The following is a 27,308-nucleotide window of genomic DNA, read 5'->3' as shown; positions in this document are numbered from 1 at the left end:
ATTCGATGGTGAAGCGTCCAAACAGGAAGTGAGGTCAAATCTCGGAAACGCTGTGAGGTATCGAGACCATATTTGGCGGGATGATTTTGGACACCATCCAAAGTAGCCTCAGTAAATGTGTTGTAATTTGGCCACTAGGGGGCGCCGCAATTAGCAAAAATGCATTTTGGCTCATATCTCTTTACGTCTTTGGGATGACATCTACATTTTTACATTGGAGGTGCTCTGGGACATACCACTGATAAACCTAGGCAACTCGTCAGGTCAGTGTAAGAATTCGGCAATCGAGGGCAACGTCGCCAAACTCGAAGCAGCTTCGCGTCTTGGCCAAACTTTGGCGCTTTGACCTGAGGGCGAGCTGTCGCGTATCCTGCCGGGGCGCTCTCGCGGCGCGTCGGAGCAAGCACACTTCGCACTTTCCCACCGGGAAATGCATTCTAGTTATTGTTGCGGTCTTCTAGAATATAACCATATGTGCAACTTTTGCATAGATGTTTTTAGTTAGATAAAAAATAAAAAAAATGTCAAGGTGTAGCAGACTACTGTACCTCAAAGTGTCTGAAAGGCCCCCGGACCTCTGAATGTTAATGTGACATGAAAGCACAATTACTCCAAAGACAACCGTTCAAGTTCAGAAAGGGCATTGAGATACTCCTCGTTGTTTTGATCAAACTCCAGGGCTTTCTCATAGTACTCAATGGCCTCACTTTTCTTCCCCCTTGCCTTATGGATGAACCCCAAGATCCCGAGAGCCTCTCCATCACTGGGGTCCCTGTTGACGCGTTTCAATGCCATCCTCTTCAGGTGGTAGGCACTCTGCTTCCCAAAATGTCTGTCTTGCCCAAGTCTCATACACTCTGTGTAATGGTGCACAGCCTGTGACTCGGAGTTGTTTTTGTAATGGTGGAATTCGCCACAGTAATGGTGTATAATCTGAAGCATGTCGGTTCTCTCCTCAGCCTCTTTCAATATGGCCTTGAACATCTCCTCCGCCTGGGTATTTTCAATACGCCTATCTTGCCCATAGAGGAGTGCAAGTTCAGCCTTGGCTAAAAGGAAGTTTGGCCTCAGGGTGATGGCCAGTTGCAGGTGGTACGTGCACTTATCAATGAGCTGTCTGACCTCTTGCCCTCTGCCTCTTGCATCTCCACGGAGCAGGTCTGTCATCTTCCTCTTGTAGCACAGAGCCAGCTGATGGTGTAGAAAGGCAGACTTCTCAGTACGATCTATGGCTCTCTTGAGCAGCGCAATGGCGCGGTCCAGGTTACCACAACAGCGAAAGTTTTTACTGACATAGCGAATAACATGCGGGTTGGTGGGATCCATCTCCAGAGCCTCCTCAATCAGACTCTCAGCCTCGTCGTATTTGTCGAAGTCAAACAGCCTCAGGCCAAGCAACACCGTTATTTTAGCATTATCCGGGCTTTTCTGTTTGGCCAATCGGAGTTGCTTGACTGCCAGGGAGTCTTCTGCACTTGACCTTCTGATGTCTTCTGTGCGATAAAGAGCGATAGCGTAACCTATGTTCCATTCGCTTTCCTCAGGCTCCAGCTCCAAGGCTTTTTCGAAACACTGCTTTGCTCTCCCGTAGTACTTGTAGGCGAACTTGAGGTAGGTCCAGCCCTTCTGACCATAGACATCTGGGTGAAGCTCAGTCGGTGACCCAGTGGGGAACTTCTCTTTTATCCCCACAAGCTTTTCCAAGTAGCTCTCACACTGGGAGTATGATCTTCGGAGGTAGTGTAGCCAGGCAAGGTTGCCATAGGTGACAATGAGGAATCGCTCACAATCGTCACCATGGTATTCCCTTCCCTTCTCTTCTGATTTGAGCAAGTTTGTGAGGGCATCATCTAGGAATCCTTGCAAGTACCTGACATAGGCCAAAAAACAATATGATCGGATTGCCCCAGCTTTCTTGCTCAAGTCCAGCTCTATTTGGTCCTCCAGCCTGGTCTGAAGATCTGACAGGTCTGCACTTTCTTTGGCCAGATCCCAGGTGAAGTGACACTCCAGTTGCTCCAGTTGCTGTAGCTTGGTCTCCAAACGTATGTCATCAGAAGAACTGAAATGAGATAAGACAACAGCTCTGTGTTATAACATGATCATAGACTTCAGCGATGTACTGAAGTTATCAGCTTTTTTTGTGGATGTATTTGTCTTTTTTTGTTGTTTTTTCCCAATGCTGCCAGTACATCTTAAAGCAGGCTTGGAATTGTACAATTCATGGTGCAGTCATTTCACCTTCATCATCAAGCAATAGGGCATAAAGGCCTCTGGTCAGCGTTCAAAGCCGCAGGAAAATAAATGATTTTCACCAAGTAAACAACTTCTTATTATATGTTCTGATTAGGAATAAAAATACGAAAAACATATACATTCCCCTTTTTTTTTTATTTCAATACATTTACATTGCATCTACAAAAATATAGAACCAATGAACTTGTGAAATAAAAGTGTGCATTTATTGTGCATGTGCATCAAAACGTCTTCTTGATTAATTTCACTTATTCATTGTTTTTCATTCCATTAGATACTCAGGAACATTTCTGAATGTGGCCATATATGACCAGGTTCCTGAGAAAAGCGGACTTCCGCCATCTCCGTGCATGACAAGAGCGAGAGGAAAACCAAATAGCCCTGAACCAGCCTATGTGCAGAGTACGGATTTTCCCCGGAGCGTCAGATTTCTCCATGGCAACTGGAGACAGAGGAGGGCACTGTCTTGAGTGCTTAGAAAAGCACTGTACATAAACGTAACGTGTTGTTGTTGTTGTTGTTGTTTGCTCTTTCAAGACTGGTGGAAATGTTAAATAGATTACCTTCAATGGTTCAAGTAAACTGAAGATATAAGTAGGCCTACAGTATGTGCATAAAGCTTTTCTTAGTCTTACTTTTGAATCAGGCATCAGTCCACTTTTACTCACATCCAGTCACAACATAAAAGAGACGCCTCCAAATTACAATCTTTATTCAGACAAAGTTATTCAAATATCTGTAAGTTCAGTTTGCTTTCACAAACAAGTACATTTCAGTTGCAATACAATGCAAAGTGACTGCAACTTAAAGGCAGAAAGAAAAATGCTTTGATGGTGCTCATTATTTCTAACCTGACTTTCGCCAGATCCTGTAGTTCGCTGTCTGCTTCACACAAGGATCTGGGACTTCTCGATAGGAGATGTATTTCTGAAGGCGGGTCCTTGTAAAACATCCTCGCATGTGATTCGATAAACCACTTGCCTGTTATCTTGAATGACGTGCTAGGCTTCTTCAAGCTCTTGCCAAACCCGGTCGGAAGAAGAGTAAAAACATCCTTGCCACCAATAAATGTCTTCAAAACTATTCTCTGTTAATCTTTTAAAGAATGAATACTCGATAGATTCGACAAAACGGTTGAAATAGCAGAATCAATGTCAGCACAAGACTCCTCGCTGCGTGCCGCCATTGTTATTTGAATCAAACACTCGCTTCGGCGCTCCTGATTGGTCGATTATTTTTTGATCACTGGCCCAGGGGTTTGGGTTGCCCTCGCGTCCAGACCCTTGTGTGGAGCTCAGCCTCTGGTGGAGCATGGCGGAACTACAAGGGTCTGGCGAGAGTCAGGCTACATTATTTCATGGTTAGGATAACAAAAGTTAGCACAATTACAAGAGCCTTATCCTGACAGGAGCCCTGGACATAATTGTTATCATTGCCAAGGTCTGATTTTTATAGTCTTTCATAAGGCCCAACATTTTCAGCTACACATGCATGTCTTAAAATATGAAAGTTTAGAAAACAGTCTGTGAGGTTAATGCACAACGATCTTAGGCATCTTGCTTCTTTTTTTTTTATTACTGCAGTAACAGTCTTAAGGTTGTTAAGAGTGCAAGCAAGTGTGTGTTCCAATCCATGGTGAGGGAGTGATGTGTGTAGAGTGGAGTGCAGTGTGAGTGATGTGCAATTTTTTAATCAATGTGGAATGTACAGTATATAGTGATTCCCTTATTGGTTTATAGCAGCATACTATTCTGTTAGCATTTGGAGTCAGTAGGTGGGTTTATATTAACACTTTTAATCTGATTAGAAACGGAAAAATGTCTCAATTGGAATAAATATAACATATATAAACATCTTGGTCGGAATAAAACTCAATCGGATTGCCTGCTGTATCTTCTCAAGGAAAAGTAAAGCAACCGAGCAAAGATTCTAGAGCGTCTGAAAGCATCTGATCAGAATAGAATGTATTCCATGTGAACAGACAGCCCATTTTTTAAAATCGGAATAGTTTAATCAGAATGACCAAAAAAAAAAAAAAAACATCCATGAAAACCCACCTAGAATGAGGGTAAGTTAAATTGACCTTTTTCTGTGCCCAATCTTGCTTCCTGTTGTAGTGCATAAGTCCATACCACTGTATAACTTCACTATATTACATCATGCTATACTGCACTGCCAAACCATCCGTTCACATCAGCCAAGCTGTGGTGAGATGTCCACGTATAGTATTTACTGTAATTATTTCTGACATTTGTTGAAAGTGATATGACATGGAAAAATAATTACTGCAAAGACAATTGTTGGTCAAACAGGGTACTGAGACACTCGTCATTGTTAGCATCAAACGGCTTCGCTTCCTTTGCCCTTTGGACGAATTCCAGGATTTCAAAGGCTTCTCCATCTCTGGGGTATCTGGCCAGACGTTTCTCTGCTATCTTCTTCAGGGAACGGGCACTCTTACTCCCTTCAACTGTATTGAACCCCAGTGTCAAACAGTCCTTGTAGTGCTTGATAGCTAGTGTTTGGGATTTCTTCTGGTACTGCTGGAACTCACCATAGTAATGGTGTACTATATGCACATTGTCGTGGTTCTCCTTTGCAGCTTTGAACGTCTCCTGGAACATTTCTTCGGCCCGGTCAATTTCTTTATTCTGCCCGTAGTGCAGAGCAAGATCAGCCATGGCTAAAATGAAGTTAGACTTCAGTGTTGTAGCCAGTTGCAGGTGATGGATGCACTGAGCGATAAGCTGTCTGACCTCACGTCCCTTGCCCCTGGCACCTCCTCTACAGAACAGGTCATCCTTCTTCTTCCTGTAGCACAGAGCTAGCTGATGGTGAAGGAAGCATGAGTTAGGAGTACGCTCCACAGCTCTCTTGAGCAACGCAATGGAGCGGTCTACAGAGCCACCTTGGCGGAAGCATTTTCCGACATAGCGAATGACATGGGGGTTGCTAGGATCCATATCCAGAGCCTCCTCAATCAGCCTCTCAGCCTCGTCATGCTTTTGGAACATCCTCAGTCTCAGGCCTAGTAACGCCATTAAAACGGCATCTTCAGGGTTTATCTCGAGGGCTCGTCGGAGTTGCTTTACCACCAGCGAGTCTTCTAATCTTGTCTTCTTGCTTTCTGTGCGGTGTAGAGCAATGCCAAAACCAGCGTTCCACTCACTCTCATCTGGCTCCAGCTCCAAGGCTTTTTCAAAACACTGCTTTGCTATCTGCTTGTACTTGTGGGCGAACTTGAGGTAGGTCCAGCCCTTCTGACCATAGACTTCTGGGTGAAGCTCAGTCGGTGACGTAGTGGGGAACTTCTCTTTTATACCCACAAGCTTTTCCAAGTAGCTCTCACACTGGGAGTATGATCTTCGGTGGTAGTGTAGCCAGGCAAGGTTGCCATAGGTGACGATGAGAAATCGCTCACAATCGTCACCATTGTATTCCTTTGTTAACTCTTCTGATTTGAGCAGGTTTGTGAGGGCATCATCTAGGAATCCTTGTAGGTACCTGACGTAGGCTAAAAAACAATATGATCGGATTGCCCCAGCTTTCTTCCCCAGGTCCAACTGTATTTGGTCCTCCAGCCTGGTCTGAAGATCTGACAGGTCTGCACTTTCTTTGGGTAGATCCCAGGTGAAGTGACACTCCAGCTGCTCCAGCTGCTGTAGCTTGGTGTCCAAAGGTATGTCATCAGAAGAACTAAAACGAGATAAGACAACAGCTCTGTGTAATAACACGATCACAAACTTCACCTTTGAACTGAAGTTATTAGCATTTCTTTTTGCATTTAGTACCAGTTTTCAGTGCTATGTCAGAATGGCTGAAAACAGATAGGACATGAACATGTAAGCATTCGTTAAAATATGTGTCTTAAATGACAAAAATCTGCATCATTATTAGCAAATATATGAAATTCCTCCATCAGTGTTTGTGAGAGGTCGATTTGGTTATCCCATGGTTCACAGAGGTGTGCCTCCGGATGAGGAGGTGGTGAGAGATGGATATGAGAGGTGATTATTGTAGCACAATAATGCAAATAGCGACACAGAGATAGTATCTGTTATGGATTAAGAGTGAGTGTTGATTGAATAATTGTGCAAAGGAGTTTCACACAGACATTACACACATAATATTATCTGATAGCCGTGAATAGATGTTTACCATTTAACACAGTTGAATAGTCTTCCTTTGAGCGCTACTGTATGTTTTGGAAAAAGGTGTAAAAAATGTATGAAGCCAATGAAAAAGTGTTAACACATTGGAAAGAGATCACTTCTGCTGTGCTAAGAAGGTAAAGATGAAGACCAAGCGGATCCCAGTTTTGTTAAATGCATCTCAGCTAAATGCATCTCATCTCTCTATTGAGAAATTCTCTCTATTTACTGTGCAAACGACAATTTACACCATCTGTCCGTATAGTCTCTCCTGTGGTAGCTAGGACAGCCTCTAGTGCACTAAAGTTGTTCTTGATACACTTAGTGAAACTGAGATCCATCTGAACGTCATCTTCGCCTTCTTAGTACAGCAGAAGTCATCGCTCACAAATGTGTTTACACTTTTTCATTGATTTCATATGTTTTCAAACATAGTTCTCATAGACAGAGTGCAGATTCTAATTATTACTTGCATAATTCTTAACCTCCAATGTCTGTGTAAAGCTCCTTTGCACAATGGTTCACTCAGCAATCATTCATTATCCATAAGAGATGTTGTTAGAAAAATCTCACCCAAATGTAATGTGTAAAATAGAAATGCAAAAAAGTTCAAGTGTACTGCACGCACATCCAAAATGATTAAAACTGGGTGCTGGACAGACAAGCTTATGCCAGGAAAAAGGACAAGAAGTCTGCACACCAGAATATGCTCCTCGTGATTTACCATTAAAAAAAACCCCTGAGGCGCATATTCTAGTGTGCGGACTTCTTGTTCTTTTTCCAATGTAAAAGAGATACTCTGTAACGTCTCTGTTCTGTGCTACGATTTGGTACGATTTGGATCAAAGAGACAGTAGCCTGCTATGGCTATTTGGTAAACAGGCCAGTACACAAGCTGACAGGAACAAGTGCTCAATGTAGGTCAGGTCTATTGTCTAAATGACAATTTCATCTTACATCATGCTCTGATATGCTTCTTTGTCTTTTTAATAGCTATGAAATGACACAGACATTGCAAAAATGACAGCCTTATATTCAAATATTCTTTCATTCTTTCATGTGCAATGATACTGTAGATTCAAGGCACACACTGATTTGACCACAAGTTCTGTTGTTTTAAGGTTTGCTTTTGATATATGTTTTAAATGTCACTTTCGCAAAGAAAATGCCATTTTGGCTAGAGTGCTATTGCTACAGTATAGGCTATTTTGTTTTGAAAAGGTGATGTCAGAGTTGACCGAATCAAGGACGGAGGAACCTACCAAGAGCAGCCAGGTAGGCCTACTTTGCCAAATAGCAACTGAACTCGGGTAAAACCATTATGATGAGGCACATTTTCATTAATAGCCTATTTTACAGTTCAATATCCAACACTGCAATATCCCATTGGTTAACTAGCCTAATGGAATATTGTGCAGACAACTCAGCCAACTCTATCCCGCTCGTAAGACTGTAACGGGCAGGGGAAACAGTAGCCTAGGTTATATGTTGTCAGTGAACGGGATGGAATGTTACTTATAATGAGGCTCTAGCGTAGATTAAAAAAATGAAAGATAAATTGCGGTATGAATATCCTTTAACATAGACCACCATTCCAACCCTGTTGTAGCCTACTCGTCGATTTAAACTCTGCTTTTAACCTATAGTAAGTTTACGTATACTCACTTCATCCTGGAACTTCAGTTCGTATTTGTATGTAGCCTGTCTCAGTTTTGTTGATCGCACTTCCGAGGGATAGCAGGCTACAGATAGCCTATCCCAAGCCTTCTACTCCACTAAGTTGCCATCCATTTAGCTTCGTGCTGGGTGAAACGAAACCGAAACTGTTGGGGATGAGCAGGGCTACGACTAGCTGCCCGCGGGCCGGATGCGGCCCGCCCGCAAACTGCCTTCAAATCTGCCTGTCATGACTATGCTATAATCAGTCAAATAAAACGACAGAAGTGATTGGCTGCTATAGTAAAATGACGCGCGGTTCGCGTCATGGTTTGTCCGATTGCGTGAGTAAATAATCTGACACCCTGAAAATAGAATAACGGTTAAAAAGTTTCAGGAGCGCTCGGAGTGGCAATTTACGAACGCACCCATCACCCGCACAGGGATTCCTGCGTTGGTAGGAGGAGTTATCCCAATGTTAAAGCTTAATGTAATTGTATCAGCAATAAACCGAAGTGTTTACTGCTCAATTACTGTAATGCATTTCGGTAATGAATGAATTTATTGTTAATTACAAGTCAAAGGAGTGAAGTTACCTAGCCCTCGGGCGGAGGGGGGATAATCATCAAGTTAAGAATTTCAACACTCCCATTTGGGACTTCATTAACACTATCAAAACAAGAACGTTGGCATCAAAAGTAACTATATCTTAAAAATATCCCCCAAATAATTAAAAAAAAAAGGCATTTTCTGCTCATTCCACCTGGTATACATAAGCTAGGCTACTGTTGTTTGCCTATACTGTTGAATGAATGCTTTCAAACCCATCTGGGAATTATTGTTGTGAACGCACTGTAGCCTAGTTGTCACTGATTGGCCGGCCCAAGCCTGTATGCAGCCCTTGTAGAACTCCCTTAGCTGAGTATGGGTAGCATCTTTCTCTAAGGTTCTGGCATAGAAGGGCTCCGCCAAGTGCACACCCAGGCAGGGAAACACCACGAGGGCCACCTTGAGGTAAGGAAGCTCCATCACTTCTCTGATGGGGCAGGCCAGGTGGCTGCTGCCCTGGAGAGACACCTACTGTCCTTGTAGGAAAACTGGCACACTGTACAGTATACCTGCCTTTCCTCAAGGAAGAGGAGGAATTCCATGTAGGGTTCCAGGGTTTGTGGGTATACTAAGCCACCAACTTCGTTTCTCTGCATTTAACCCAATTTAACCAAATTAGTGAACACACTAGGTGAGGTGAATCACACACTAACTCAGAGCAGTGAGCTGCCTGCCCAACCAGCAGCGCTCGGGGAGCAGTGAGGGGATAGGTGCCTTGCTCAAGGGCACTTCAGCCGTGGTGGACTGGTCAGGGATTGAACCGGCAACCCTCCGGTTACAAGCCCGAAGCCCTAACCAGTACACCACGGCTGCCCCCTTTTCTTGCTGTCTACATCCAGATCCACCATGAAACTCTGTAGCACTTGCTCCATCTTCATATCAGCCTCAACCAACCACATCACTTTATCCATGGCACTGCCCTGTGTAGTGGGTGCCACTAAAAATCTACCCTGCTGGTGTTTCCAAGATATACTGTACATTGCATTACATTTGGCTGACACTTTTTAACCAAAGCGACTTATAACATGCAAAACATTTTTACGTTTTTAAGAGCAATTCTAACAACATGATAGACTAGATGTACTTTATTACATTAGAACTTTGCAACATCTGACAGGTAAACTAAAGTGTTCTCTTAAGATGTTATTTTTAATGATAAAATCGGGGGAAATCATGTCCTATTTAGTTGTTTGTGTGGGGTGGGGAGTTTATTTCATAATAGGTAACAACTTCCATTACAAATTATCTCCCAAATGACCCAATGCACCATCCAATTTTTAAATCTTTACGCCATTTTACACATACTTTACGCAAAAAGAATTTCCACTGTGTGTCTGAGGCCTGTTTGTCTCAAGTTATATATTATGACCTTGCCCATCATTCAAATTAGGTCTACATTATGTCTTTGAAAATCTTTACCTACATGACACCAATATTACATCAGCAGTTGCTTGGGTATTCAATGCTGAAACATCAATTGAGCATGAACAAACCTTAAAGCTTGAGACATTAATGAGAACATTGAAATCATAATGCTTTTTTATTTCATACAGAGCACCTATCATTATTACCGTAGCAGTTAAAATCAAAGATCAAGACAACAACTGATAATGCAAAAAAGACACAGAAATTCAGCATTAAAAATCTTAGATATCTTAGAAAATCTCTAAGCTAATTTAAAGCAACACTAAAGCACTTTTTCTCAGTCGCACGCACTCTATTTGTTTATCCAGCAAATAATGATGTCCACAGAAAATGTAGAGTATGTTGCATGATTTTATGAAAGCATGATGTATTGCGACATCGAGGCAAGTCAAATGTGTAGTTTCCTATGTTTCATGTCATCAAACTACAGTAGGTACGCTACCCGATCTGGTAAAGTTACATAGTGCGGTTATAGCCGATAGAGGGCCGCGAAGTGAATGCAAAAGTGCCGTAACAAGTTGATGAACCGCTAAAATGATTTTGGAAACATTATTTTAAGGTACGAAAAACTCTTCAGTGTTACTTTAATAGACAACATCAATTTGCTAATTTCATACTGTGGGCCAGAACTTAACCGCGAACATTCATCCCACATGTCACACGATAGCTTGTTGATAGACTTTGCCTGCCATTTAAATTAGGGCCCTGTGCGCGTATTTTTGAGCTGGCTTGATAATGCCAGCTTTCTTTTGAAGATGTCATTAAGGTCATTAATTTCACTTTCTGCAGCTGCTGGAGCTCTGGTTAGCTGTCTGTCAACTTCAGACAGAAAAGCCAAAATGCCGTCATCCTCCTGGGCTCTCCACGATTTAGCCGTGTCGATCCCAATCTGCCGGAGATTCTCTCGAGCCTCCTGCCGGTCTCTGCTGTCGATCCCGATCCTGTACGCCATCTTAAACTGATCCACTGCCTGGGTCTTGCTCTTCATCTGGTGCCTCAGGAAGCTGCCATACTTGTTGTGGCAGTGCTGTCGCTCTGTGTCGCTCAGGGAGTCATCTGAAAGCACCTTGATGAAAATGGCCTTGGCATCCTCCAGCCGTCGGTCCTCTCCGTAGGCTATTGCCAAGTGCACCCAGGCATATGTGTTAGACGGCTTCAGCTCCACGGTCTTGCTGAAGTTGCGGATGCTTTCAGCGAGGGCGGCCTTGACCTGTACGGAGTCTGCCCTCCACTTTCCAGACTTCTTCATCGTAACCACTTCCTGCCAATGGCATTGTCCCATCTGGTGGTATAGGAAGGAGGAATTGGGAGCTCTCTTGACAGCCTCCTCAAGGATTTTTAACGCTTCAACTATGGAGCTCTCTCTCCTGAAGTATCTCCCAGCATGCCTGGTTACATGGGGCACGTCTGGACACCCTGTCAGGGCCTTGCTGATCAGCTCTCTGCATTTTGAAGAGTCAAAGCCTTGATGTTTCAGAGCTAAGAGGACCATCACTTCAGCATCAGTGGGGTCGAGATCCAAGGCTCTCTGTAGCTGTCTGGCTGCAGGGCTGTCCTCAGGCATGTCTTTAACATCCGTTCTGACAAGCTCCTCCAACCGATAAAGGACTATGGCATAGCCCACATTGTAGGATACGCTGTTAGGCTTGGCTTTCAGAGCCTTCTGGAAGCTCTCCTTGGCCCGTGGATAGAACTTAGACCCCAACCTTATGAAGCTCCACCCTTTCTCTGCTTCCACGGCGATGTCTCCACCATCACTTATGCTCTTCACCTTGCTCAGGTAGGTCTCCATGTCTTTCATGTTACCCAGGTGATGGTGCAACCATGCGAAGCTGGAGTAGGTGACCAGGAATTCTGCCTCATCTTGCTTCTCCTCCTTCAGCACGGCTTCAGACTTGGCCAGGTATTCGAGGGCAGTGTCGGTCTTACCCTGCAGGTGGCTCACAAAGGCCAGGATGTTGAAGTAGGTGGCGTTGTACCTGCGGGGACAGTACTTGACGCGGTCCAGGAGCTTCTCTGGGACGCCCTTCAAGTCATTGATGTCACCTTTGTTTATGTCCCATGTGAAGAGGCACTCCAGATTCTTCAGTTTGTCATCATTTGTCACTTTGTCTGCACTGCAGGGGGAAATTAAAACACATGTAATTACATCTAGTAAAAGTAGTTGACATGGGGTAAATTGGGCCAAAACAGGCTTCAGGCAAAACATTTTGAATTACCTCAAACAATAATTTAATTTCTTCAAACAGTAACAAACACCAACATTTAACTGATAATTTGCCAAATAGATTCAACTGAAAACTTGGTTTAGGGCCAGAACATTTTTTGTCACCCGTTTACCTTTGAATTCGCCCATTTATTTAACTTTAAAAAGTCAGATTAATTTGCTGCCTAATCTGTTTAGCTCTTAGTAACACTAAGGAACCATATACAAAGAGGTCACAAAATCACCTGCGTGAAGCTGGCCCCCCATGTTATTCAAAAATGATTTAAAACACTGTTATTCGTTTGTGCTACGTTTGTGCCGGTTTGTGCCGTAAAAATTATCGTTTGTGCCGTTAAGGGTTTTTAAGTAGGCCTAATTCAACTTTACATTTTCTGGCCAGTGACGTCACTCAGCCCCCCATACATGTCCAAATTTCCCCAAAATGGTCTCAATCGTTTGTGCTACGTTTGTGCTGGTTTGTGCCGTTAAAAGTAACATTTGTGTTGCTATGTTTTTTTAAGCTATTCCACTTAATTTGTTACACGCGTGACGTCACCCAGCCCCCCATCAATGTCCAAATCTTCCAAAAATGGTCTCAATCGTTTGTGCTACATGTGTGCTGATTTGTGCCGTTAAAAGAAACATTTGTGCTACTATGTTTTCCACGTTATTATGGTTTATTTATTACTCGCGTGACGTCACCAGCCCCCCATCAATGTCCAAAACTCCCAAAAATGGTCTCAATCGTTTGTGCTACGTTTGTGCTGATTTGTGCCGTAAAAAAAAAAACATTTGTTCAGCTATGCTTTTTAAGTAATCACGCTTTGTTACAGGCGTGACGTCATTCAGTCCCATTCAGCGTCAAAATCTCCTCAAAATAGTTGCGCTCGTTTGTGCTACGTGCGTGCTGATCTATTTCATTAAATGTTTGTGTTGCCTACTATGTAGAGGTTAGCCAGGGGGCTTGTCCAGCAGTTTTAGCTTATGCTAGACATCACCCAGCCCCATCAATGTCCTATCGATTTACGGTGCTACCCTCTTTACTTGGCTGTTTCTGCTGCCCAGAATTTTATACACCAGTTGCTGGTGCGTAACGTCAGAATTGCTATCGCTACTGTGGATTACTGCTACCTGAACTCTGTGAGCTAACTGTGGCTACTTGTGGACTCTATCGCTACTGTGGATTACTGCTACCTGAACTCTGTGAGCTAACTGTGGCTACTTGTGGACTCTATCGCTACTGTGGATTACCTGAACTCTGTGGGCTAGCTGTGGCAACTGGGACTCCCCGAACTAACAGGCCTGAGTGTGTGTGTGTGTGTGTGTGTGTGTGTGTGTGTGTGTGTGTGTGTGTGTGTGTGTGTGTGTGTGTGTGTGTGTGTTGTGCGTGTGTGTGCGGGCATAGTTAGCCCCAGGCCGGGGTTAATGGCCAGTCCCTTCCCCTAGCATAACTCCGCCATAGAGAGGGCTGTTTTAGGTGGGTTGTGTGTGGATGAATGCAGGGTGGGTGCATTCGGGAGGTTGGGTTGTGTGTGTCAACTTTAAATAAATTGTAAACGTGGCTCCCTGTCTGTGTGTGATTTGACTCCTCCTCCGACCACGAAACAAATATTACAATATTCTCTAAAGCAAAAGTTTTTGTTTGGCCTATGCATCAAAATGACAGAGCGTTGCGCACTGCCCGCACACAAGCAGCATTTAGGCAGCTACTTGAAGTCTCCAAGGCCACCAGTTAATTCTGGTTACAGCAATTCTGACGTTACGCACCAGCAACTGGTGTATAAAATTCTGGGCAGCAGAAACAGCCAAGTAAAGAGGGTAGCACCGTAAATCGATAAGGACATTGATGGGGCTGGGTGATGTCTAGCATAAGCTAAAACTGCTGGACAAGCCCCCTGGCTAACCTCTACATAGTAGGCAAGCAACACAAACATTTAATGAAATAGATCAGCACGCACGTAGCACAAACGAGCGCAACTATTTTGAGGAGATTTGGACGCTGAATGGGACTGAATGACGTCACGCCTGTAACAAAGCGTGATTACTTAAAAAGCATAGCTGAACAAATGTTATTTTTTTTACGGCACAAATCAGCACAAACGTAGCACAAACGATTGAAACCATTTTTGGGAGTTTTGGACATTGATGGGGGGCTGGTGACGTCACGCGAGTAATAAATAAACCATAATAACGTGGAAAAACATAGTAGCACAAATATTTCTTTAACGGCACAAATCAGCACAAATGTAGCACAAACGATTGAGACCATTTTTGGAAGATTTGGACATTGATGGGGGGCTGGGTGACGTCACGCGTGTAACAAATTAAGTGGAATAGCTTAAAAAACATAGCAACACAAATGTTACTTTTAACGGCACAAACCAGCACAAACGTAGCACAAACGATTGAGACCATTTTGGGGAAATTTGGACATGTATGGGGGGCTGAGTGACGTCACTGGCCAGAAAATGTAAAGTTGAATTACTTAAAAACCCTTAACGGCACAAACGATAATTTTTACGGCACAAACCGGCACAAACGTAGCACAAACGAATAGCAGTGTTTTTAATCATTTTTGAATAACATGGGGGGCCAGCTTCACGCAGGTCACAAAATCAAGGCAATCTTGATTGCAGATGCAATACAGGACCCACAGTAATCAGCTGGGTCAACTTAACCCAGCCCTGATGGCACATCTTACCCTGCAACCACCATTTTGAAAGAAAATGCTTCTCACAAGCTATAGTAAAATTCATGACTTGTTTAGCCCTTACATCATAGCTTAAAATGGCACAAATTGAAGTGTAATGCAAGTACAATTTTCTCTAAATCATCCCCTCCTCACACACACACACACACACACACACACACACACACACACATCCTTTTCTTTAACAAATCACACCCTGCCTGACCATCCAGTATGCATTTGTGTGTGTGAGTGTAATTAATTAAGTAATTTTGGGTACAATTTGGGCCTACCTCATTTTGTCTTGTGTTGGTTGTTCAGCTCAAACAGGATTTAGGAAGAGATGCAGTGGTACAGTGGAGGTCTGCTCACACCAGCTAACACACAGGAAATCATAACAGAAACTTACCTCGATACTTTGCACTCACCCTGTGGGGCTTGGTATTGCTTAACCACCACATAAGCATGTCCGGTCTTGCATAGACAAAGGGTGCATTCAATTTGACATGTTCTGGATGCTCCAAGAATGCGACACTCAATAATAAACTCTCGATAAATCCGAATTTACAAATGGTTAGATTTAAGAATGCACCCTAAGATTAAGACTACAAGGTTTTAGACAGTGTCCTTTTGTGTCAAAGAGAGTGGCAAGTCTTTCCACCTTTTTTTTCTTAACCACAACAGAAAGGAGTGTCTACATTATACAGTAAGTAGCCAAAGTGTGGTGGGGGAAGACAGTAGTAGAAGAAGGAGGTAGAGGAGGGAAGAGAGGAAGATGGAGAGAAGAGAGGTAGAGGAGGGAAGAGATGAAGGAGAGGAAGGAAGAGAGGGAGGTAAGCGAGGTAGAGGTGGGAAGAGAGGAAGATGTAGAGGAGGGAGGTAGAGAAGGGAAGATGCACAGTTAAAATCTAAACAACTATCCTACCATGCTAAAAGTACCTTAACCCTTTTAAGGTGTTTGAGTCTGTGGGACGTGTTTTCAATGTTTTCTTAAAGAAAAATTATGCTATTTACAGTATTATTTATTTCTTTAAACTCTGACTCATTGGCCTTGGCTCGTGTTCTGTCAAGAACATTAAAAAATACCTACAGTATTTTCAATGGTTGCAAAGTGCAAACACTCCACCTAAAACTAAAAACATGTGGTATTCGTGTCTACTGGACCCAAATGTAATAATTGTAGTTGCTATGAACCGTAACTGTGTCCTCCTCCTAATTGGGCCTGCTGTGTGCGTGCGTGCGTGTGTGTGTGTGTGTGTGAGTGTGAATGAGTGAGTATGGAAATGTCACTCTGCAGTATTGCTATTCCCACAAAGTTACAGAATTGTTACATTTCAAGCTCTTGCATCTGTTCTGATTAAGTTCTAAGAAATAATCTTTTTTTTACCTTGTTTATAATTTAATTATCTAATTTCCTCACAAAAAAAATCATTCATATGATCATAAATGTGATCTCACAGGGCTAAATGGCAAATATGAACCAAATTGTGTCTACTGTATATCATTGGTAATTGAGCTGAAGTACACATCTGAGAAGTATTTTTATTTGTTACGTAAATTGTTATGGCTGTTTTGATTTGATTTTGCCCTGCGTGGCCCTGGACTTCCTGTAGCTGCACGGAGGGCTTCCTCTTCCATGTGGGTGCACACCGCACAGAAGTGCAGAAGGGGCACAACATCACAAGGTGCACCATATAACATGCAGCACAAGGTGCAGATTCAGCAAGACCTCAACTGTGTCACTTTTTTTTCATTTATTTTGAAGGGTAGTGATGTTATGTACACCGTATATATAAATATATATAAAAGCATCACTACCCTTCAAAATGAAAAAAATACGACATATTTGAAGTCTTGCTGAATTTGCATGTGGTGCACCTTGTGATGTTGTACAGTAACTAACACTGTATAGACTATCCCATTGTTTTCGCCCCATCATTCTTTATGTAGATCAGTGAGGATCGAGGCCCGAGGAGCGAGGGAGGACGTATAAAAGCCCAAATGAGAGGCACCCCAGCTCTTCTGCCTGCCCTGCGTGGCCCTGGACTTCCTGTCGCTGCACGGAGGGCTTCCTCTTCCATGTGGGTGCGCACCGCACAGAAGTGCAGAAGGGGCACAACATCACAAGGTGCACCACATAACATGCAGCACAAGGTGCAGATTCAGCAAGACCTCAACTGTGTCACTTTTTTTTCATTTATTTTGAAGGGTAGTGATGTTATATATATATATATATATACACACCGTATATATACATATATATATAAAAGCATCACTACCCTTCAAAATTAAAAAAATACGACATAGTTGAAGTCTTGCTGAATTTGCATGTGGTGCACCTTGTGATGTTGTATATTAGTGTGTGTGTGTGTGTGTGTGTATAAGACCCTGTGTTATTCCTTTGTGAAACATTATCGTAATCCTCCCCATTGGTTATACTTACAGTATATTTGATTTCTTCCTTCTTCTTTGTGTGTAATTACTGTACATTTCTCTGTCACAAGGGGGATCACACTCCATGAATAAAGCAGGCAAATCCGTCCCACAGGATGAAGGCCATTTAAGGAGACGAATAGGGCCGGTCTTAGCAGAGCCACCCCCTACAGTATGTGCATGCCCTGGCTGGCATAAGGTGCACTGGCTGTACCGCACGTTCCACATGGTGCCAACTCAGCTAGGCTGCCCCTCTATCTCTGTGTCGGTTCTGAGATTGGCAGATGCCCAGTTGGACCTCCGTCTGCTGATGTTTGGCTAGAGGAAACTGAAACTTGTGTGTGACTTCAGGTTTCTATTCTCTCTGTTTACACTTAGGTTTCGATTCTCTCTCTATGTTCACATTTAGGCTAGGTTTCTATTCTCTCACTCTGTTTACATTTACAGTATGGTTTCTGTTCTCTCTCTCTATTTACACTGCAGCTCAGTCGCAAGGATGAGACATGTTATTCCTAAATCCTAAGTCCCATCATGTTTCTTTTTTTGGTTAGGTCACACAAATGAACCATGATAGAAGGAGTCTAGGGCACAAATGTATATGGACTTAAATGAGTGCTTGACTTAGCTTTAAAAACAATCACAATGACCACCAATGCTTTTTAAAATCAAAATCACCACCAAGGATTTTTAATATTTTGCATAACAGAGAATGATTTCACTTCGCATGACCATTCAAGCAGAGATATGGTCTCAGACACCAAAATTACACACCAGCAGTCAGTCAGGGGGCCCAAAAGACCATCAAGCACAGCAGTCAAGTAATCAAACACCAGAAATATTTTCCGAACATACAGTAAACAAAACAAAAAAGGGTAATATTGCACATACATATCAAATTACTTATTGTTCATATATATCATTTTTTTTAATTGCCAAATATGATAAAAAAATAATAATAATAATAATAAAAACATGCATCTGCCTTACTACAGTAACAGCTTACACCAGCTAATTATATTTAAAAAGAAGTGCTGACCTACTGTAAAACATTAACAGTCAAATAGCTTATACATTACTAAGTGCATTTTTATGACCCTTTTATAATGTCATCTTTGTTTTGAAGCTGTCAGCAAGCCCACTGACATTTGCTGCTGCTGTTGCAGCCCTGGTCGCGCTGTCCTGCCTGTCCTGGTCGTCTACTGCAGACAGGAAAGCCAAGATGTCATCACTCTCCCGGCCTCTCCGTCCAGATCTGCGGTTCGCAATCTTCTTGAGCTTGTCCCGAGCCTGACTCCGGTCTTTGGTGTCGACCCTGATCCTGTAGGCCTTCTTGAGCTGCTCCACGGCCCTGGCGTCGTCCTTCCTCTGGTACATCAGGAAGTTCCCGTACTTGGTGTGGCAGTGCTGCCGCTCTGCGTCGGTCAGTCGCTCGTCCGAGATCAGGCGGGTGAAAATGGGCTCGGCCTTCTCCAGCTGCCGGCTCTCCGCGTACGCCTCCGCCAGGTGGACCCAGGCGTGCGTGTTGGACGGCTTCAGCTCCACGGTCTTGCGGAAGAGGCGGATGCTTTTGGCGGCAGCGTCCTTGACTTGTGCAGAGCCGGTCCGCCACGCTCCGGATGTCTTCATGTTGATCATCTCTTGCCAGTAGCAGAGCCCCATCTGGTGGTAGACGAAGGAGGAGTTGGGAGCTCTCTTAGCCGCCTCCTCGAGGATCGCTATAGATTCTGCGGTGGAGTTGTCTCTCCTGAAGTATGCACCCACGTACCTGATGATCTGAGGCATGTCTGGACACTTCTCAAGGGCCGTGAGGACCAGCTCTCTGCTCTTTGACGCATTATACGTTTGATGTTTCAGGGCTAAGAGCACCATAACTTCAGCATCAGTGGGGTCGAGATCCAAGGCTCTCTGTAGCTGTTTGGCTGCAGGGCTGTCCTTTGGTTTGACTCTAACATCCTTTCTGACAAGCCCCTCTAACCGATAAAGGACTATAGCATAGCCCACATTATAAGATATGCTGTCAGGTTTGGCTTCCAGGGCCTTCTGAAAGCTCTCCTTAGCCCGAGGATAGAACTTAGGCCCAAACCTTAAGAAGCTCCACCCTTTCTCTGCTTCCACAGCAGTCTCTCCACCATCACCTATGCTCTTCACCTTGCCCAGGTAGGTCTCCATGTCTTTCATGTTACCCAGGTGATGGTGCAGCCATGCGAAGCTGGAGTAGGTGACCAGGAATTCCGCCTCATCTCGCTTCTCCTCCTTCAGCACGGCTTCAGACTTGGCCAGGTATTCAAGGGCAGTGTCGGTCCTACCCTGCAGGTGGCTCACAAAGGCCAGGATGTTGAAGTAGGTGCCGTGGTACCTGCGGGGACAGTACTTGACGCGGTCCAGGAGCTTCTCTGGGACGCCCTCCAAGTCATTGATGTCATCTTTGTTTACGTCCCATGTGAAGAGGCACTCCAGATTCTTTAATTTGTCTGTACTACAGGGGGAAATAAATGCATATTTAATTACAACAATAAAGTAAAAAAGATTAGGCTATACAAAAACAACCAAAAGCCTAGGCTACATGTACATAAAATATAGCTTTGGCTTGATACATCAGGCTTAGGCTCCATATTACTCACATAGGCTTGGCATTACAGAAACATACAGTACAGTGAGCTAAAATTAAAACCATAAGCACATACACAAATTAATGATCTTACATTACCAGATGCTGTACATACCCTATTAGTGTGTGTGTGTTTAAAGAAAACGGATGTCATAATTTAGCTTACCTCATTTCTTCTTGTGAATGGTTTTCAGTCTTTTCAGTGTGAAGAGTAGGCTATTCCAGTGTGATAGCAAACGGTTTTAGGCAGCTATTTATACTCTTTGGTGACTGGCGACCAGTTAGGGAGGTTGCATTTCCTCGAGTCTCCATAATCAATGGTCAGTCTACTCTGGAAATAGAAACCGAAACTTAGCCGCATTCATTTTTTGCGCCTGGGTGTTATGCAATCGCCTACTGTACTATTGGACCACTCGTGACCTGAACCCATGCAAAAAGTGACTGGAGACGGGGATGCCGGATTATAATAGTTGTTACATTAAATCTCCCTGTTCGTATATGGAAGAGCAGCGATTCTGAGGCGTGGTCCGTTGTATAATACGTTTTTTATGTTCTGCAATACATCTGCTATTTAGATAAAGCTTTTGTGAGTTTGTTGCCTGCGTAACATCGAAGCGTTTAGTTTACGCAAGGGCATATGCGTCAACTAGCTCACTACCACCCATAAATGATCATGAAATGTCATATTATATTGTTCTGACCACAAGAGTTTTGGAATACAAAAAAATGTTGGCTTAAAAAAAAAAGTCACCTTGGCTATAAGATACCCTCCATAAACATAGGATGGACAAAAAGACACCAGTAAAACACAAAAGCTACCTCTTACAGTATTCCCCTCCAATGGTAGGGCCTACTGATTGACAAAAATTAGGGGCTCTGGCTTGACTACTACAGTAGGCTATGCTCTTCCTGACAGAAAACTGCATGAAGTAGGCCACACTATACTGCAGACCTAGCATATGATTTTGTTTGTTTGTTTGTTGGTTGGTTGGTTGCTTGGTTGGTTGCTTGCTTATTGTTCATGGCTAAACTACTGTCATGTTTTCTTATGGTCTCAATGTGTTCATGACCAAGCAGAAAATCATATGTAATTGCAAATATAGCCAGAAGATGGCAGCTCAGCTAAAAGGAAGACATGAAAGGCACAGATCACATGTAGGCCTATCTGGTTTACCACAGACTAGGCCTAAATTGCAATGTTTCGTGTTGTTTGGTGCCCTTTACCCTTATTCCCTATATTCCTTTGATCTCTTTCATAGTCAAATCATATAACAGTGATATCTAGATAGACCATTATTTGTTTATTCTTTACCTTAGAATGCACAAATAAATTACCACACTACTTCTTTGGCTTCTTCCATTTAAACTGTGAGTGTCTGTAAACTTGTTGTCTGTGTGGATGATCTGTATCTATGATCACAAAGCAATAGCTATTATCAGTTCGATATTAAACTCCCACTTTGCCTGGACGTGATTGCTTAGGCATTCTCTGTGACCAGTAGACACTGGGTCAACATGTTGCAGCTACTACGAAATTCTTTAATTCCTCTGGGACCACTGTGCTTTTATATGGGAGCAGATTCATTAAGGAGAGGAGAACATGCAAACCATGGCCCTTATAACAAATATATTTGTTTGTATATGCCTGCAATTCTACCGCTGGTAGATAGTTCACTACTCCCTAGGTGTGTCAACACTCCTTTGCCAATGGGTCACGTGACTAGAGATTACACAGAGGAACTCAGTCATTACATAGACTTAAATGAGTTCTTAAGTTAGCTTTAAAAGGAAGGATTTTTTAATTCAAAATCACCACCAAGGACTTTTATTTATTTTTCGCATAACAGAATATGATTTCACGTCACATAACCATTCAAACAGAGCTATGGTCTGAGACACCAAAATTACACACCAACAGTCAGGTACCCAGACCAGCCAACATTTCCCAAACATAAACAGAACAAAAATGGGCATTATTCTACAAATATGTTGAACATTAATGCTAGTTTATTTCAAGGCTAAATATGATTTTAATGCATCTACCTACTACAATAACAAAGCCTACACCAGTTAAATTCTGTCAAATTCACAATTGGTGAAAAAAGATGTGTTGACCTAAGACATTAAAAGTGAAACAGCTTATATATAAGTATGTGTATTTTATGTCCCTTTTATTGTCATTGTTTTTAAGCTGTCAGAAAGCTCACTGACATTTGCTGCTGCAGCCTTGTTCGGGCTGTCTTTCCTGTCTTCTTCGGACAGGAAAGCTGAGATATCATCACTCTCCTGACCTCTTTGTCCAAATCTGTGTTTCTGAATCGTTGTGAGTTTGTCCCGAGCCTGACTCCGGTCTTTGGTGTCGACCCTGATCCTGTACGCCTTCTTGAGCTGCTCCACGGCCCGGGTGTAGTCCTTCCTTTGATACATCAGGAAGGCTCCGTACTTGGTGTGGCAGTGCTGTCGCTCCGTGTCGGTCAGTTGCGCGTCCGAGACCAGGCGGGTGAAAATGGGCTCGGCCTCCTCCAGTTGCCGGATCTCTGCGTATGCCTCCGCCAGGTGAACCCAGGCCTGCGCGTTGGATGGCTTCAGCTTCACGGCCTTGCAGAAGAGGGGGATGCTTTTGGCGACGGCGTCCTTGACTTGTGCAGAGCCGGCCCGCCACTTGTCATTTTGCTTCATGTTGATCATCTCTCGCCAGTGGCAGAGCCCCATCTGGTGATAGAGCATGGAGGAGTTGGGAGTTGTCTTAACCACCCTCTCGAGCAGCTCTAATGATTTTTCTTTGGAGTCGGCTCTCCTGAAGTATATACCAGCGTACCTGACGATCTGAGGCGTGTCCGGACACTTCTCGAGGGCTGTGAGGACCAGGTCTCTGCTCTTCGACGGATTAAACTTTTGATGTTTCAGGGCTAAGAGGACCATAACTTCAGCATCAGTGGGGTCGAGATCTAAGGCTCTCTGTAGCTGTTTGGCTGCAGGGCTGTTCTCTGGTTTGACTCTAACATCCGTTTTGACAAGCTCCTCCAACCGATAAAGGACTATAGCATAGCCCACATTATAAGATATGCTGTCAGGCTTGGCTTCCAGGGCCTTCTGGAAGCTCTCCTTGGCCCGTGGATAGAAGTTAGCCCCAAGCCTTAAGAAGCTCCACCCTTTCTCTGCTTCCACTACAGTCTGTCTACCCTCACCTATGCTCTTCACCTTGCCCAGGTAGGTCTCCATGTCTTCCTCGTTACCCAGGTGATGGTGCAGCCATGCGAAGCTGGAGTAGGTGACCAGGAATTCCGCCTCATCTCGCTTCTCCTCCTTCAGCACGGCTTCAGACTTGGCCAGGTATTCAAGGGCAGTGTCGTTCCTACCCTGCAGGTGGCTCACAAAGGCCAGGATGTTGAAGTAGGTGCCGTGGTACCTGCGGGGACAGTACTTGACGCGGTCCAGGAGCTTCTCTGGGATCTTTTTCAAGTCTTTGATGTCATCTTTGTTTACGTCCCATGTGAAGAGGCACTCCAGATTCTTCAGTTTGGCATCACTTGCCACTTTGTCTGCACTACAGTAACAAATTAACGCACATATAATTACAGCAATAAAGACAGAAAAGATTAGGCTATACATAACGTGTAATACATAGCTCTGGCTTGATACATACACAGGCTCAATCAGACTCCATGCTATGCTTAGCATTACAGACAGACAGAAAGAATGACCAAATTACCAGCACCAGCATGAATGAATGATCATACATTACCACAATATATACTTGTGTGTGTGTGTGTGTGTGTGTGTGTGTGTGTGTGTGTGTGTGTGTGTGTGTGTGTGTGTGTGTGTGTGTGTGCCAAGTTATTAAAGTTTACCTCATTTCGTCTTGTCTTGGGTTCTCAGTTTGAATGACAGCCTATTCCAAAGAGAGTTAGAGGCACCGAGTGGAACTTGCATAGACTCAACATCAGTGCCAGTTTACTCGGAAATCATATCGAAACTTAACAAGGTACTTCTCTTTCTGTCTCTTTCACTGTTATGCAATTATTGCATTCTTCATGAGCCAAACCCATAAGGTTAGGTATTCCAACATCAAGTGTTTATATACTAGTCATATGCATCAGGCAATCTTTAACTTTTCTGCGATGGTTCAAACTACAGTTTAAAAAATGTTTGGCGCTCTTTATCACCTAGGTTATGCTTTCATCAGGGTTTGTTTGTTTGTCTATCTATCTCTTTGTTTGTTTGTCTGTTTGTTCGCAAGATAACTCAAAAAGCTATATGGATAGATTTTGATGAAAGGTCTGAAATGACCCAAAGAAGAAACGATACAATTTTTGGAGTGATCGGTATCACTGTCTGGATCCAGGAGGCGGTCAGGTTCTATAGGAGTGCTTTTCTAGTTTCCTATATTTTTTTTATCTCTTTCACAAAAAAGTCATGTACATGTAACAGCTATATTTAGATAGACCATTAGATATTTATCATTTACCCTAGAATGCACAAATAAATGACCATAATAGTCATTTAGATTTCTATGTCATGTCTTGGAAACTTGGAAAGTGTTAAGATGTTTCATCTGCTTTCCTCATTCTTCTCATTATGAGACTTAGTTCTTTAACTTCTTCCATTTACACTGTCTTACTTTCTCTTGGGCCTCTGTTCACTGTGAGTGCCTGTAAACGTGTTGTCTGTGTTGATGATCTGTATCTATGATCAGAAAGTAATAACTATTATTAGCTAGATATAAAACACCCACTTTGTCTATAGGCAGGATTGCTAAAGCATTTTCTGTGAGCAGTAGACACTTCCCTGTGTTCAGAGGTCAAAATGTTGCAGCTACATTCTCTAGAGACCAATGTGCTTTTTTTTGTCTGGAAACAGATTAATTCATACGGAGGCTATATAACCATGACCTCCTATTATTTGTTTGTAGCATATGTCTGCAATTCTATCACTGTGAGATTGTTAACTTAATCCATGCATGTGTCAAAACTCCCCTGTGCCAATGGGTCACGTGACTAGAGATAACAGAGGAATGCAGTCCTTAACTATGAGAGCCATTAAGGGGGACTTTCCAGGGCGTTGGTGGCGTCGTCACAAGACAGAGACGACAATCTGCTGTGCATGCTGATGTTTGTTTACGGAAAAGATAAACACACACACACCAGACACAGTTATGCTAATCATAGCTATAAAAATGCCTATCATGTAGGTCTTATTATTCCATATTTGATATTCTTTTCACACTGTTAAGATCCATACTTTTTTACAATGTTAACATGTCACCAAGTATCTTAAATAATCTCCCATTATCTGTCACCCACCCACCCACAAACCCACACACACACACACACACACACACCATGAAACGAAACAGGAAATTCCGTCCCACAGGATGTAAGCCTTATAAGGAAGTGGGGGCCGGCTCTAGGAAAGCACACTCTAGCTGCATGCTCACGCTGACAGAGCTTCATTCTACTCTCGCGCTCCGACACGAACGGACATGTCCTCCACACGGCTGCTCCAGAGTCTCTGGGCCTCGTGGGTCCTGACGCACGACACCTGGCTGCTTTCCCCATCACGTCCCCGTGCTCTTCTCCTTGGGCACCTACCTGCTCTTCTGCCTGCACCTACTGTACTTGGCCCTGGACTTCCTGTTGCCGCATGTGTGGCTTCTTCTCTTCTTCCGTGGGCCCATTTGGGTTATATGGTCTTTTGGGCCCACAGCGTCGACTTCAAGGCAGCGCTGCTTAGATGATCGCTAGGGTTATACGGTTATGGCTATGGTTAGGGCAAGGCAGCACTTCCTTGTCCGACTTTACTTGCCCAAGACAATTTTCCCTCTTTGGGACATTCAAGTTTATCTTATCTTATCAGTGGACGACGGAGGTCCCAAAACACCATCAAGCCCCTTCTGGACGTCATTTCATGGGCTCTGATATTGATGATGCAAAATGAAACTGAAACTGGTGTCTGACTATACTGTAGGTTTTTATTCTCTGGCTGAGTCTCAAACCGCATACGTCCATAGTACAATTTTTCGATGTTTAGTTTTGTGGCAAAAGCAACACTTATGTTAAAACACTTTGTGGAAGTGACGCCTGTTGGGGCCCGTTTAGTGTGAGTCGTGTCCATTGTTCAACATTGAACTTTTTGACATTTATTAGGGTGTCATCCAGCCAGGTATTTACACTATATCAATCTCTGCACACAAGTACTGTAGCAGTGCATTGCCTGTGCTTCACCCCAATATACTGTAGTCAATACAATACCTGCCTAAGAAATCGCCTCGTCTTAATCTGCATTGCCATTTGTATTTGTTATGGAGATGAAGGCCAGACGAAGGAATTAAGATTTTGTTTTTTTTTCATGTTGCTGAGGACATGCTATACCATAATCCATTCTGATTCCATTCACTATGCTAAGATAACCTAGCAGGGCCGCTGCCAGACTACGACAGTGCTCACTTATCTAACTGTGGGGGACACGGTGAATAGCCCAATTTTATGAAATGGGCATGGTCTTTTAAATGGGTTTGTGACTTCGCTTTAAAAATCAGAATCACTACCAAGGATTTGTATCTATTTTTCGCATAACCAACTACAATTTCAATTCGTATAACAATTCAAACAGCCATGGTCTCCAAAAGACTCCAAAAATGGACTCCAAAATTACACACCAGCAGGTCCCCTGCCTTTGACTTTGAGGCAGCGCTGCCTGGGTTACGCAAGGGTTAGGGTTAAGTCAATGGAGGGGCCCCAAAAACACCAGCAATCAGGTAATCAGAGAAGAATCATTTTCAGAGTATAAACAAAACAAAACAAAAAATGGCATTAGTCTACATACATATTAATGCTTGTTTATTTCATTTTTCACCTGCCAAATATGACAAAAATCTGTCTGTTTTCAGTGGCAGGCTGGATGTTACCGTTGACTTGCGTTATCTCGGCACTTAGGTTAGCACGAGATGAACGCTGCAACTCAAGGAAGGGCAGAAATTCACTGAAAATGGTGTTCACCGATCTATACCCCGACTAAGTTGGAAATAAGGTCCTATGTCCAAAATTCCGAACTATTCCTTTAAGTCAATGGAGGGGCCCCAAAACACCAGCAATCAGGTAATCGGAGAATAACCGATATTGTATAAATAAAACAAGGCATTATTCTACATACATTTAAGCAATATAGCACGAGTGGGAGTGGGTTGTTGCTGGATATTCCCACGGGTGTTGTTCGGCCGTAGCCTCGAGGCCGGAGGCCGAGTGGCGCAGGCAACAACACCCGTGGGAATATCCA

General features: G+C 43.4%; 4 protein-coding genes across 5 annotated transcripts; all 4 read right to left on the bottom strand.

Annotated features, from left to right (window-relative positions):
* Positions 1–39: 39 nt before the first annotated feature.
* LOC134070462 (interferon-induced protein with tetratricopeptide repeats 5-like) lies at positions 40–8,213 on the bottom strand. 2 transcript variants are annotated; one of them, XM_062526835.1, is made up of 2 exons: positions 8,073–8,139; positions 40–2,062 (listed from the first exon to the last, which is right to left on the bottom strand). In XM_062526835.1, exons 1-2 carry the CDS (start codon positions 8,075–8,077, stop codon positions 607–609), a joined length of 1,461 nt encoding a protein of 486 aa, XP_062382819.1. In that variant the 5' UTR covers positions 8,078–8,139; the 3' UTR covers positions 40–606. The 2 variants fall into 2 exon arrangements, with proteins under 2 accessions (XP_062382819.1, XP_062382820.1); XM_062526836.1 differs by lacking the exon at positions 40–2,062 and adding an exon at positions 2,613–5,952 and having other exon boundaries at positions 8,073–8,213.
* A 1,989-nt stretch (positions 8,214–10,202) lies between these two features.
* Positions 10,203–15,414, bottom strand: LOC134069989 (interferon-induced protein with tetratricopeptide repeats 1B-like). Its single transcript, XM_062526166.1, has 2 exons — positions 15,286–15,414; positions 10,203–12,214 (listed from the first exon to the last, which is right to left on the bottom strand). Exons 1-2 carry the CDS (start codon positions 15,288–15,290, stop codon positions 10,795–10,797), a joined length of 1,425 nt encoding a protein of 474 aa, XP_062382150.1. The 5' UTR covers positions 15,291–15,414; the 3' UTR covers positions 10,203–10,794.
* Positions 15,415–18,081: 2,667 nt separating this feature from the next.
* LOC134069823 (interferon-induced protein with tetratricopeptide repeats 5-like) lies at positions 18,082–20,347 on the bottom strand. The gene is made up of 2 exons (XM_062525926.1): positions 20,200–20,347; positions 18,082–19,901 (listed from the first exon to the last, which is right to left on the bottom strand). Exons 1-2 carry the CDS (start codon positions 20,202–20,204, stop codon positions 18,524–18,526), a joined length of 1,383 nt encoding a protein of 460 aa, XP_062381910.1. The 5' UTR covers positions 20,205–20,347; the 3' UTR covers positions 18,082–18,523.
* A 1,404-nt stretch (positions 20,348–21,751) lies between these two features.
* Positions 21,752–23,986, bottom strand: LOC134069822 (interferon-induced protein with tetratricopeptide repeats 5-like). Its single transcript, XM_062525925.1, has 2 exons — positions 23,885–23,986; positions 21,752–23,580 (listed from the first exon to the last, which is right to left on the bottom strand). The coding sequence occupies exons 1-2, from the start codon at positions 23,887–23,889 to the stop codon at positions 22,194–22,196; spliced, it is 1,392 nt and encodes a 463-aa protein (XP_062381909.1). The 5' UTR covers positions 23,890–23,986; the 3' UTR covers positions 21,752–22,193.
* Between the last annotated feature and the right edge of the window lie 3,322 nt (positions 23,987–27,308).

This window comes from Sardina pilchardus, chromosome 22 (assembly GCF_963854185.1).
Source record: "Sardina pilchardus chromosome 22, fSarPil1.1, whole genome shotgun sequence".
In the NCBI taxonomy this organism is placed as follows: Eukaryota; Metazoa; Chordata; class Actinopteri; order Clupeiformes; family Clupeidae; genus Sardina; species Sardina pilchardus.
This window is presented reverse-complemented; position numbering and strand designations above follow the sequence as displayed.